The sequence below is a fragment of the Bombus terrestris genome, chromosome 16, assembly GCF_910591885.1.
Source record: "Bombus terrestris chromosome 16, iyBomTerr1.2, whole genome shotgun sequence".
Classification (NCBI taxonomy): Eukaryota; Metazoa; Arthropoda; class Insecta; order Hymenoptera; family Apidae; genus Bombus; species Bombus terrestris.
The window spans coordinates 6,924,761-6,938,996 of record NC_063284.1 but is presented as its reverse complement, the minus strand read 5'-3'; the positions used below and the strand labels follow the sequence as shown (position 1 = coordinate 6,938,996).

Below are 14,236 nucleotides of genomic sequence, written 5' to 3'. Positions count from 1 at the left end.
TCTTAGAAGACGTACACGTTTTAATGGCAAAACCATGGTCAAATAAAATTGCAACGATTTCGTTTACGTAATTGCCACAGTTTCGTACATTATAGCCAGATTAAATTAATTTTCGAAAGTCGATACTTTAATGATAAAATTACTTTTAGTTTAATAGTGCGGTTTAGTTATTTAATACTCAAATTTAGTTTAATGACAAAGCTACAGTGAAATAAAACTGCAACGATTTCGTTCTACGTAATTGCTATAGTTTCGTACATTATAGCTCGGTTAAATTGATTTTCGAAAATCGATACACGTGTAATCGCAGAACTGGTGTTTATAATTGTCTATTTCATTACTTGGCCATTTCTCTATCTTATTAATTACATTAATATTTTATATACAAATATTTATTATAAATATTTATAATTAATTTGTTATAAATTAAATATAAAATTATATTTTAATTACAAGGCAGATTAATATATAGGTTTTATACAAGTATTGTATATTATATTTATTTTATTTTATTATTATTATTTTATTATTACTAATTTATATATATTATATATAGATATTAATATATAATAAATAATAGGTAGGAAGACGTTAGTATAACCAGTGATATTCAAATAGCAAATGCATTAGTCAAATATATCAGTATATACAGTAAACATTAAAATAAATATAAATTAAATATAAAATTATATTTTAATTACAAGGCATATTAATATATAGCTTTTATACAAGTATATTGTATATTATATTTATTTTATTTTATTATTATTATTTTACTATTACTAATTTATATATATTATATATAGATATTAATATATAATAAATAATAGGTAGGAAGACGTTAGTATAACCAGTAATATTCAAATAGCAAATGCATTAGTCAAGTATATCAGTATATACAGTAAGCACTAAAATAAATATAAATTAAATATAAAATTATATTTTTATTACAAGACATATTAATATATAGGTTTTATACAAGTATATTGTATATTATATTTATTTTATTTTATTATTATTATTTTACTATTACTAATTTATATATATTATATATAGATATTAATATATAATAAATAATAGGTAGAAAGACGTTAGTATAACCAGTGATATTCAAATAGCAAATACATTAGTCAAGTACATCAGTATATACAGTAAACACTAAAATAAACTGTTGCAAATTTTAATATGTAATTTAGATTTGCATCCAATCGATTCCATAGAACGTTAGTTATAAGTATAGTTTTATAAAATTCACACATAATTATGACAAGTGGATCAAAGTGTCTGGACACTTATGAGCGATAATGTATATACATATAAGAGTTTCTTTATGTAAATTATTTTATTTATCATTTATCTACGCTTTGCTTTATTTATCAAGCGTAGATATCACATATAAAGTATCACAACGAGTGAAAAAAATAACGAAGTACGTCGACTATTTTACTCCTCCTAAAGCTATTCGTTGACTTTCCTTACCTGAGTTTCTCTAAAGTTAATTTCAAAAGGAATCCTTGTTGCTTGATCATCGCCAGTCTTGCGTTCTTCCTAAAATCGCACATTCTCAAGGTCATTGGATTTAGTTCACAGCACAGACCAGATTCCTCGTCTCCAACAGTCTCTGACAAAATCTGGTCGACTTTTCTCAAAGCTTCGTGCTTCGACCTTGCGTCAAACGTGCCACAAAGTTCACGATACGAGTTTCTCAACGACTGCTCGAAAGCAAATCCTTTCGACATTTGTTGGACAGTGAACGATGCCACTTGCAACATTTCGTTTAGCTTGTACTGTTTATCGAACAGGCTTTCGTGAATTTTTAGCAGCAACCTTTGATGGCTCACGTTCCCCATGCCACAATTGTTTAACAAAGACATCACGTCTAAGGGATTGGTTAGTGCAAAGTGTTGAGGGGTCGGCACGCTGATTTCTACGCCTCTGTTTCTCATTGCTCTGTAACAACGCGCAGAAAGATGCTTTTGTACTGGTTTTACATCGGGTTATCGCAAACAAATCTACTTTTACAAAATTGCTACGGTTTGCTCAGAAAATATCGTACAAAGTGAATCTTCCATCTGATTTATCGAGTCGAAGCTTTTACTACGGGGAAATTTTGTTAATGAAAGAAACGAATGGTAACGATGCGGAGCAAAGTTTGCAGAGCACAAAGGACGAAGTAGAATATGCCAATCAAATTGCAGTAGTTTGTTTCAGGCGGCTGAAGATATGCGGTGCTTAGCGTTGGTGGAAACGAACGCCCACGCGTCTTTGCTAATTCCAACTGTTCCGTGGCGATTGCTATCTCAAGTTTACCTTAAACTGGACAAATTGTAAAGTAGAAATTAAATAATTAAAATAGAGAAATAGAGAAATAGCTGCGAAATAGCTAGAATTCAAGTAAGTTTGTACCAGTTTGATTAAGAAAATTTCCTCAAATGCCTCATTGGACGGTATAAAATTTCCTCATTGGACGGTATAAAATCCCGGTTGATCAATATTTTCCGAGCAAAGCAGAGAAATTTCGGAAAAATAGCATCACAAGGCTTTGCAAGCGATGGAAGGGAGCGATAAATCAGAGTGAAACGTATATAATTCGATAATATTGTAGAGAACATGAAATATCGCACACCTAATGTCCGACGATAAAACGACAAGAACTTTTGGGGCAACCCTTGACAGAACTTAACGTTTCTAGTGCCGAACAACGATATATCGTTGTTAGCAACACTTGCGAAAAGGGCCAACGACGATATATCGTTGCGTATGCGACGGCGCCTTACTATTCGCATCGCGAGACAACTTTATCTCGAAATAAATTTGTAAAACGTTATAAATGGTTGAATTTCTCTGTGGAAGCCCTGCGTGAGATGTTCCACAAATTGAAAAAATTGCTTATGGGTTTAACTTTTTGTTATATTCCGCGATACTTGATACCCAGACTGTGTATACGCCAATGCCATAAGATAGAAATCCGATACGGGAGATTTGCTAGAGGTCGTAGTCACAGGTTTCAGATGACACTGTTTAGAACAGAATATCTCCTTATGTTTCACAAAATAATCTTGCATCGACAGGACGAGAGTACAATTTTTTGCGGGCCTGTGCGAACATGGCGCACAATTTGTAATCTGCGCAATAAAGGATTACACGGTGTTTACGTTAGTGATCATCGATGCCAAGTAAATTATTTGTGTCAGTAATAATAAGTAAATATTACACATTTTCAATAGCCGGGTAACTATAAATGTTTATAATAACGTCAGAATGTTATTTCAGTGATGTTGTACTAGCTCACTTGTTCTGAAGCAAGTAATCCTAACCTATTATTGCGCATCATGGCATTATATTTAGTTTTGTATTTTAATATTAGAAATTGTGTTACATATAATTGAGAATACAGTATTTATACTTTATACTCTGTTCTACATCAAACTATGATCGGACCACTGTGTTTATAAAAGAAAACTGATTTCTCCATTTTTCCTAACGATTTTGAATAAGTATTATCATTATGATTTTTAACAAGTTTTCAACTACAATTGGCATTAATTTATTCTTCCTTTATCTCTAAGGGGAGAAGCGGACCTTCTCTCACAGGTGGTGTTTCCACATCATTAAATGAAGACATGACACGTAACCACTTATCGCTGCTGGGATCTACCATACTTATGTCAAAATCAGTAGTATGACACAGGCTAAGTTGACCATCCCCTTAGGAGAAGGATCCGCTAGATGTGACCCCGACTGACTGTCTGTGACTAACAGTCTCGAGCCTCTGCCCATTTCCCTTTATATAGGTTGCCCCCGAAAGAGAAAGTTTTCTTTTGGGGTGGGGAAACGATTCCTTTTTTTATGGAAGGCCGTTGCGCATTTTTCCAAATCCCAGGGTTTATGGCAGGTGATGTGGCCAATATATACGCTTAACCCCTGGACCTTTCTTTACGACCATATACCGCTACATTTCGTGATATGTTCCTTTATGAATTTTCTAAATATCATGTTTACCTTTTTTGGGGATATTTTTCCCAAAATTACAATTATCAAATTACATCAAATTAGTTCGGTATTCCTCGCTTAGGTACAATCTTTTCGTTCAGAAATAAAAGGGTTATTACTTACCTGGATATTTCCCCGTGACGAGGATCCATAGCGAGGAACAACCTGAAGTTCTCATGAGCTTGCACGGTAAACACATTTCCACCTTCATCGACGCCTTTCTCGCCGATCGTTAGAGCGCCGTTTGGTTCTAGCAAGCCATTCAATCGGTCCAAAATTGCTGGGCTGCAGAGATTCACCTGGTCGAGCAGTAACCACGTGCCATTTTGTAGACACTGCAATGGAGAATGGAATTCCCTTATCGGTTTCCTTTGAAGCCCAACGCTTTGATAACAGATTTCATAGAAGCCAATCATTCATCTTAATTTTCCATTCCTTTAACGGATAAGATTATAAATGGCAACAGAAAATTTGTATTAAAAATAGATAGAAAGCGAAGAAACTATCATTAGAAGCAAAAAGCCATATAATATAAGAACAAATACAAATGGATATTATTTTATAATGTTTTTAGTGAATGCAACAAATGTAACTTGATAAATAGACGTTTTGCAAATAAATTATCTGCAACATAAGTGCTCGATATAGTAAACGTAAATTTAATTAGGTCGATGTAAATGAAAACTTTAACCAGCTACATATATACATTTATAGCTAGTTGGTAGTTTTTGAGATTAGAGAACAAATCGTCCAGAATAACAAAGAATACTACACGTTATTAAAAATAAGATATAAAATAATAAAATAAATGTCTCATTATGTATTATTGCATCGTTTAGAAACTAGACAAGAAACTACAAGAAGACGATAAAAGCAGAGCGACAAACTCTGCATACAGCGAGACATACGAAAGAATTTTGAATTCCACAGCGATAGAACCAACAAACTACCTGACCTTAATGTATACCACTGTCGATAAAAAGAATTATTGGATAGATTAACCGGCAAACTAGGTTGAACAACGGCGATAAGACAAGAAATGAAATATAAATTGGAAGAGAACGTAGCATGTCAGCTATGCAGCACCAGAGAAATAGAGACAGAGGATACAAAACACATAAAAATGAGACCAATCACATTGAGAAATAAGGAATGAACGGAAACAATAACAAGAACGATAGAAAAACAAATGAAAACTGGCAAACTTCGTAAAGGAAAGTACGAAGTTGAAGACCTTCTGCATGAACGAATAAAGAAACGAAAGAAAACGAACACAAACATAATATCAATGACTGACGCACAGAAGACACATAGTAACATACACAGGTTTGTATCATAGTAAACTAAGATGTAAATGGACGAAAGTAATTGTACAAACAATTAAGTAAATAGGCAGAAATCTCGGTACAACGAAGGAATAAAATTCCTTGTTGTTCTTTGTCCCTCAGAGAACGATGCGAATCGAGAGCGACTCATGTTGTTGTTTTGCCTTGGGACATTGACACCGTCTTGACGTACCAAACTTAGCGATAAACAAACTCCGGGCAAAACAATGTCGCCACTACGTGCAACCGTCGATCGAAGTTGAATTTAAACTTTGCGCTACTCCCTCGACCAGTATAAATAACCGAGCACGTTCGTTAAGACAATCAGTCTTTGGAGGAGTCGGTTATCAATTAGTTAATCAGTAGTCAGTTAGTGAGTATCGAGCAATCTTAGAGCGATCATCAATGTGTACGGCAAATAGTTTTAAATATATTGACTACACTAAGCATCAACTCGCCTCATCGCTATGTACACCAACACGATTAAACATACTCCACAAACTATTGGTTTGACAACTAAGTAATTTTGTCAATGCCATCTAATGACAAAATCCGCAATCACTCAATTGTCAACCCAATAGAAACTCGTAGGATAATTACGCGATGCGCGTTATTGAAATACAAAATGAAAGAAACAAAGAGAGAGAATGCGAATATGACTGTAGAATATGAATCTAACACAGTTTTCTGTGCTTTGGTGTCTAAATATCATCGTAAGACAGTGTGTGAATAGAGAAAAATAAAATAGAAAAGAACTGCTTACCTTCACCAACATGCTGTCAACCCACTCGAATTTTCCACCAGCGTTCAAGCATTTGTCCTTCTCTACAGCAATCGATAGATCGGTCAGCTTTTTCTCGATCTCGTGTAATTCCTGTTCGCAGGAAACCTCGAGCTCTTTCATCGCCGACACCAGCTTCGATAATTCTTTCGTTTTACGTAGGAACTGCTTGGTCTCCGTCGACATGGTCGTTTCCATTGTTTCCTCATCCCCTGAATCCAAACAAAACATTCGTAAACCGAAAATATTTCGTTGGAACGGAGTTTAGCAAAAAAAGAAAGAAAAAGAGGAAAAAAGAAAAAATAAAAGAAAGGAGGGCAGGAACGACGTGGTTTCGTTTCTAGAAACGAATTAACGATGGATATATGGTCTAGCTATGCTTGGTAAATTTGCCTCTCGACTCATTAAAGGTTAGATCTCGATAAGCGAGTCTGGACAGCTAAAATCCCGTAATGAAGTATCATGGTGAAAGTAAAAGGAAAACAGTGATTCATGAGACTAATTCCGCGAGCGCCGCGACGTTTTAAAGACGTTTACTGTTTAAAAGTTACCAACTTAAGCAGAAACTTAAATCCTCGCTTTCCTCGAGAGTGCAAGTAACGAGGAAATAAATTTACACTTTATCAATTTACTTGGTGGTGATGCGAAGCGAGTTTCGGATTAATATTATTCGCAGATTTTCAACTGATTATAAATTAAAAGGCGAGCAATTTATTAGCAGGAAGAAAGCAGGAAGTTAAACAGGAACAAATAGAGAAATTCTAAATTATTCGCTCGTCATTAAAATTCATCTGCAGCGAACGTAGAGACCATTGCTGCCAGCGGTTAATTTCAACAACAATTTTACGCCACTTTCGTCACTACGCTGTGTTTTACAACGAAAATGACAAACCAGTCGAAACGATTTATCGTTAGAAATTGTTATCTTCGATCTTTACTCCGAATGAAATTTACTTTAGTCGAATGAACGTATGTTAACACTTCACTAAGCGGTTCAACAGCATACGCACGTCCGACCGGCAGCTCAGGCGCAGATTCTCCCTGGCGCCGGCACTGTTTCGGTTTAGACTCTCCGATACCATTCTTTTCGTTCATCGCGAACGGTAAGTTTTTCAAATTGGTATAAAACTGTGGGAGCTTACAAAGCAACGCAACTGACGCAACTGAGCAAGGTACCTTAGCACTAAATAACAAATTACTGCTTAAATAATGAGAAAGATTATCGGCGACAAAGAGCCGATTAATAGGCTATCGGTCGATAAGCGTCGGCGACAAAAAACCGATTAATCGGCTATCGGTCGGTAAAGCGTTAAAGTGTGAGAAAAATTTGTAGAGCTAACGTTTCCGCCACGTTTGATATTTAAAAGACAACGGTGATTCCGAATGGGTAAGAAGATTTACCTGTAGATGTATGTCGAACATTTTCCAAGAGAGCATGGTAACGGGCCACCTCGTTCAAGTTCTCCTTCTTCAACTTCTTTCTTAAGATGCCAATCAAAAGTGTCTGCACACGTTCCAGTAATTCCTCCAAGTGTCTATCGTAATCCGTCTGCAACAAACAAATAACACGAAATGTATCGACTGGAACGATACCAAAGAAGATAATATCCGATCCGACATACGAAATCGGTAAACGTTACTACGAGCTACGAAGTTCAAACGACGAAGACCGCAATTTTTCACCACCGTCGCAGCCTGTAACTGCAACGAATCTACGTGTTTCGTGAATCGATGAATCTCAGCGTATGTACGATTCTGACGCTCAATTTTCATTACAAACTCGGATAAAAATCTGATGAGAAATCAATCTGAAAAATGTAACTCTTATCGATTGTAGATCTTTTAAAATTCTCTTTACGCGTCGTTTGGTAAACCGATCGTAATATAGGTTGGCAACTAAGTGATTGCGGATCTTGTCATTAGGTGGTATTGGCAAAACCCGCAATCACTTAATTTCCATCCCAATAATTGAACTTGTCAAGAAATATCATGTTGTTCATCGCTTTAACGGGTGTCTGGTGGATAATGCGAGCAACAGTAAGAAGAAACACGAACTAATAGATCAGCAGAAAGAATATACGAGCGGTTAAATATTATAACGCGAAAGTAGAGTTTCCATTGGGCAGGATAAGGTACTTAAGGTAGAATGGTACCTTCCTTTACTCTCTAGAAATTGAAAAATGCTTCTCCGCTTCCTTCATTAATTTTCTCCGCTTGCAGCTAAGTGCCTCTCCTCTATAATTGTTTTCTTCCTTTTTGTCCAAGCCACTCATCTCCGATGAACGAAGAAATCAGGAGGGGACTCAACTTTCCATTAACATCTCTGGTCACGCGAAAGGCTAAACTCGTTTCCATATTCGTTTCGATATTCACGACGAAGCAACTTTTAATTCGCGTTGAAACAGAATATGCAAACGTTTCCTACTCTCTTCCATAATAAATCTCTCTGCTTATTTTCACGATTAATCAATTTTTACGTCTTTGACGGACGAACCGATTGCTTTCAACTCCTGCGAATTTTCTATTTCTTATTTTTTTGTTTAAAGTATAAATATTACGTATCTTTTACACATATTTGTATAATATTTAAAATATATTTAAAATATAAATATAACACAAGTAAATGCGTATGTATTTTTTCTATTTATTTCTATATTTAGAGGAAAATAAGAAAGAAAAACATGGCGTGCGAATAATATGAAATTTATTTATTTATTTCCAACGTTTTACCGAGCAATGTGAAATTGTAAAGTCCGATCAGGAGGTGTTAAAAAATTATCAGTCAAAGGATTGTTTGATAGTAGATAAAATGCTGGTATAAATTACAATATCAAATTTTCTTTGTTGCTACATTTATTTGTTACACGTTTTTCCTTTCTCTTCTTCTATTCTTTTCCAAAGTCTTCGTTTCTTTTTATCTCCACACACTTTCGTAATATGTTTCAATAAAGATTTTTGGCCGCTAGTACGCGCGGCAAGTTTTAATGGAACGACGAAAAAAACGTTAACGTAAATCGTCATTAGAGGAAAATGTTAGCGCGGGACGTCACGCATTTCAACTTCTAACGTTGTTTTCCTCGTGCTCGTCTCTCTGCAGTGTCCATTGCGAACGGGATAAACAAGCAGTAGAACAACAGGGGGGAGAAAAGCAACGATAGGGGAAGGGAAAAACGACGACTGTTCTATAACAGAAGAAGCAGCATGGAGAAATGGAAATGAAAGAATCAGGGAAAGTTGGAATAAAGGTGGAGGGTATAAAAGAAACAAAAAAATTTGCCGTATTAAAAAATAACAGAGGAAAATATAATCTGGAATATTCTGCTCGAAGATATCTCAAATAAAACCGGAGGTAGCGTATTCTTTTCTTTTTTTAATTGTTCGTAGTCGCAGAATACAACTGTAATAAACAACCATCTCATTGTATAGAATTTTCAAGTTTTACAGATTTACAATAAGAATTGTTGGAAAACTAATTTTTCACATAATCAATAGCATCTTTTATGTTGTGTTCGTAGTAGGTGATGATATTTCTCCTGCTAATGACCATTTTATCAAATTAATCTTAAACCTGATTTGTAATACGATTTTACATACGCGTTCGACGAGTTTTTATTTGACAATTCTAACATCCCTCGGAAGATCCAACGTACATCAATAGGAACATAATGATATCTGGTTTGTCGTGCGGGCGAAAGGACGATCCTTGCAGCAAAAATGGACACGGAAAAATCCATACCATCGAGGTCGACCAGGATGCATCAATCACTTTGATTCGACCTCCTGAGGATAATACCGACGAACATCCACCCGGAAAGACACTCCCCGCTTCCCACGCTCTTCATTTCTTACATCTTCCCTTCGATTCGTTGAACAATCACTTGCGTTTTGTCTGTGACACGTGCCATTTCCATCGAATAGCGTTTCGACTGATTTGAATTTCTTCCCTCGCAAGCTTCTCGCGTGAATTTTACGAAAATTCTGTCTTCATTTTATTCATTTCAACTCGCATATGTACCTGTGTGCGTTACGATTATATAAGGTGGTCTATGCAATTTGCGTAATTGCAATTTTTTAAGGAGCGTTCAGACGATCAATGTTATCGTCGATTTAGAGTTTGACAGCCCTGTCACCCGTATTCGGGTGACAGCAAAGTTTCCGACAGTGCCGTGTCACCCGTATTCGGGTGACGATTACTCGACAACTTGCGAAAGATTGTCGTAGGTATTTGGTATTCCAGAGGAAGGTATTCCACAGGAAGTAATAAAACTGTTGAATTGTTATAAAAGTAATACGAAAATGGCTTATTAAGAAAATTATTTAGAATGTAAAAGTTTGAAGCATTCTATACAAAGGTGAGTTTGGTCGGGACAATTTGGATAATAAGTTGTTGTTTTCTTTAAATTCTCCCGTGTCTTTGATCGGTCCGTTCGACGTCTTTTATCTGCGTAACATAGTTTGCACGCGCGTCTAATGCTTCTTCTGGAATCATTTTTCCAAACGGCGATATTATACTGACTCCGTCGAAGACAAGGATTTTTTGTATTTTCAGACAACCCTAATAATTTTCCAGCTAATAATTCTCTAAATCTCCTAATATTTACATTCTTGCTTGTTGCAATTTTCTGATGCAAGTAAGTTTATTATTTCGTCATCGACGAACAGCTCAAACACATCATATGGATTAACATCGCTAGGTAATTGCCTATGAGGCCATCTGTCTCTAAAAAAGGAAATGACTTCTGCCGACCACTAAATTCATTCCATTCGCCAAATTGAATCTTACTTTCCTCGGTATCATCAGTTCTTCTTTCTTCCTCAATGACCAGTTCTTGTAAAATCTCGTCAACGGTATCTTCATTACATTCGGTATAACTACGATTGCATTTATCAATATCCGAATCAGAATCGCACGATGTAATTCTATTTATATTTCTATTTCTAGGAAATCTGATTTCTTCCTCATCGTTACTATCCGAATTTGTGTGAGCTTCGTAAAAGCTTTCATTTTCACTGCTATTTCACTCACTAAGAAATAAGTTTTCCGTTTTTCTTTTCGACATTGTAACGAATTAAAGCAGGGATTTTAAGTTTTCTAAAATATCGGTGGGAGTTTAGCAGAGTACGCTTGGTACAGCGGCACTCGTGGCCTGAAGGAGATTTCGTTGAAAACACGCCCGACAGTCAACGTGCTAATATGCGTATATTGTCTCAATACGATGTTGACAATCCTTGATATTGATAATGGTGTTGTATAGAGGAATTTTTTATATGCACGCACATTGTGCAGTATTTATTTGTATTTTTATATTTTGTATATTTATAGAGTATTTTTCATACCGGTGGAGATGTCAAGATTAATTTTATTTCAAATGGAATGCTATATCTTTTATGTAGAAATACGGAAAAATGTTGAATTCTGAGTAAACAGGTATTGACTTTTATTAGTCGTAAAGCTAAAACTAATGGAAAATGCGTAATGTTAAGTTGCAGATTCAAATTCAACATTCGAAATGATATCAATTGATATTAATAAATATAATGATTAAATCTGTGGCAATTATTTAAAGAATTATGAAGCCACTTCGTCGATTTCGATGATTTTGAAATGTGTTTTATCAAAGTGGTCAAAATCGTCAAAATCAACGAATCCTGTGTTCTGGTATAAATAATTAGCGACATATTAACACTTAGCCAACTGAATAGGGAGATCTCCTTTTTTGACTTTAGCAATGCGTTTTCCTTTTTTTTTGTTGTTATCAGTTATTGTCTACCTGAAATTGTTGCCAATTAATTGCGCCACTTTTCTACTTTTATAAAGTACAATATATAATAAAATACAGGAATTTAGTGGTGTCAAAATTAATTAAGAAGTTAAAGTATCAGTTATGACTAAATAAAGTTATAATCGAACGATACCACACTGTAAAAAGATATTAAAATTATGAATTTTTAATTTCACTTCAAGTCGTTTTATTTATCTTCAGTCATCTTTAATGTTTTTAATTTTACATATATTTTTTTATACTTTTAATATATACTTTTAATTTCATGTTTTGTATAAACAATATGTGAAATCGTTAAATAAGATCATCCAACGGGGAAACTGCACTCTGAACATTATTTTAACACTAACACTTTACATATACCTATTTTTACCATTAAATAGACGTGTTTTTTCGAGAGAAACTGTCAATTTATTGTAGGAAATAACGCACGACATAACTTTTAAAAAATAAAATAATCAATCGTATATTTTCATTTTTATATGTAATATAAACAGGAGATGATAGTCGAACAGATCATCCTCACTTTCAATTTGCTCATCTTCGGACGTAGAATTTCGTCCGTCTGAACATTTCTCGCTTTCGATTCGCTCGTTTTCGGACTTGGAATTTCGTTCGTCTCAACACTCCTCGCTTATATTTTCTATGTTTTTCAATAACTTTCTCACTGAACGCGGGCACATATTCTGGGATAAAAGAAAATACAAAACCAACGTAGGGAATATTATGAGATTTGGGGTTAGGTTGCTTCTTATCGTATTTCATTTCTCGTAGGCTTCGATCTGTACTCTGTGACTCTCAAAATGACACTGCCTTTAGATTTCGTTTAGCTACAGAGAACTCATCATGCAGCGAGTATATTCTCGAGAAATATTTCTCGGGAGTGTCCGACAACATTCGGTTGTGTTCATGCGTCACCTCACAAGGACTCTGTCGGACTATTCAAACGCTTACGACGAAACCAAACACATACCGCGTTTAGATGTATGTAACAATAGCTGGTTGGATGTTGCTCGAGTTCAAAGCTAAGGTCCTCGGCAGAGAACTTTAGAAGAAGATGTAAATTTGTCGACCGGTCGCGGTAAACAAGCCAGGCGATGAATTTTCCTCGGTAAAAAAAGAAGCAAAAAGAAGAATTGAGAAATTGATTAATCAGATAACAGAAGAATTTACATAAAGTTAGACGAACGAAAGAAATAACAACGAAAGTAGAATTTTGAATGAAATTTTGAAACCGGGCTTGATAAGATCACATGAAAATAAATTGCATATTTACGATAAAAATTGTACACTGACACGATTTTGTATGGCGACTAAAAATTTGATCGGCGAGTTGCTCGCATTAGATGAAGGAACCTTACTTATTATTCTAGGAGAGTTTGCGGCGGCAGGTTTTTCGGCAATGCTGAGCGGAATGTCACGGATTTCACGAAAATTGCTTTCGAAGGAATTTCCCTTTACGAAAGTTTGAATCACCTGGAATCCCCGGAGATCAAGCTATGAATCAGAAATCACGCGTCAAGAGACAAAGTAAATAGCCTGCTAGCATCGCCACCTTAAAACGTACAAATAGAACGGTGGAATATCCATTCTCGTGAAAATCTCGCGAAAACTGTATTAAAAGCCTTCCTTCCCCTCTGCAAAATCCTTCAAATTCTCTAAGATAACATATTTGAAATTCTTTGAATTTCAAATTGCACGATTAACGATACGTACGATTCTTACATGACAAGTAAAAACGCCTAATTACGATATGCTGGAATACGAAGGTCACAAGAGAAAATAAATTAAAATTCAATATGTTCTTATTAAACCACCTACGAAGAATCACGCGTTTAAGCAGAAAAATGCGGCAGAAAAAAAAATGTAAAATGGAAAGTTCGTCCTGAGCCGATAAGCGAAGACTGCGTATAATAAACGAAATAACAACTGGAAAAATTCCTAAGAAATATGCAAATTTCCACTTGCGTAATTATTCCATCGAATGAGTACCGATCATCGATCAAATTTCCGTAAATGAATTTTTTTTCGACTAAATACAATCAACCGTTCAACGTATAATACTTTGAAAAAAACAGTTTCGACAATCACAGGGTGGGAAAATGGCGACTAAAATTAGTTCCATATGGCGCGACTTAATAAAGTTGAACAACTCTCATATAGCACGAACGTGTCCATCACAGAGTTTTGTTTGGCTTCGACAGTGCGCGAAACGAATTAACTGTGTTGTAGAGGGAGTTGACTGTTCAACGAAGCTGCATTTTCGATATAATATTTTACAATATTAAAGTTCAGCTGGATATTCCTCGACAGCTATTGTATCACACGTGGCATTGTCTATGCTCGATTCGCCA

General features: G+C 35.3%; 1 protein-coding gene across 1 annotated transcript in view; it reads right to left on the bottom strand.

Annotated features, from left to right (window-relative positions):
• The window catches only part of LOC100645391 (midasin), a 132,243-nt gene that overhangs the window by 11,432 nt on the left and 106,575 nt on the right, over positions 1–14,236 (bottom strand). The window contains exons 16-19 of the mRNA XM_012317813.3: positions 7,501–7,648; positions 6,082–6,311; positions 4,117–4,328; positions 1,480–1,950 (exon numbers count right to left, since the gene is read on the bottom strand). Of these exons, the coding sequence (XP_012173203.2) occupies positions 1,480–1,950; positions 4,117–4,328; positions 6,082–6,311; positions 7,501–7,648 (1,061 nt within the window). The remainder of the gene's footprint in view (positions 1–1,479; positions 1,951–4,116; positions 4,329–6,081; positions 6,312–7,500; positions 7,649–14,236) is intronic.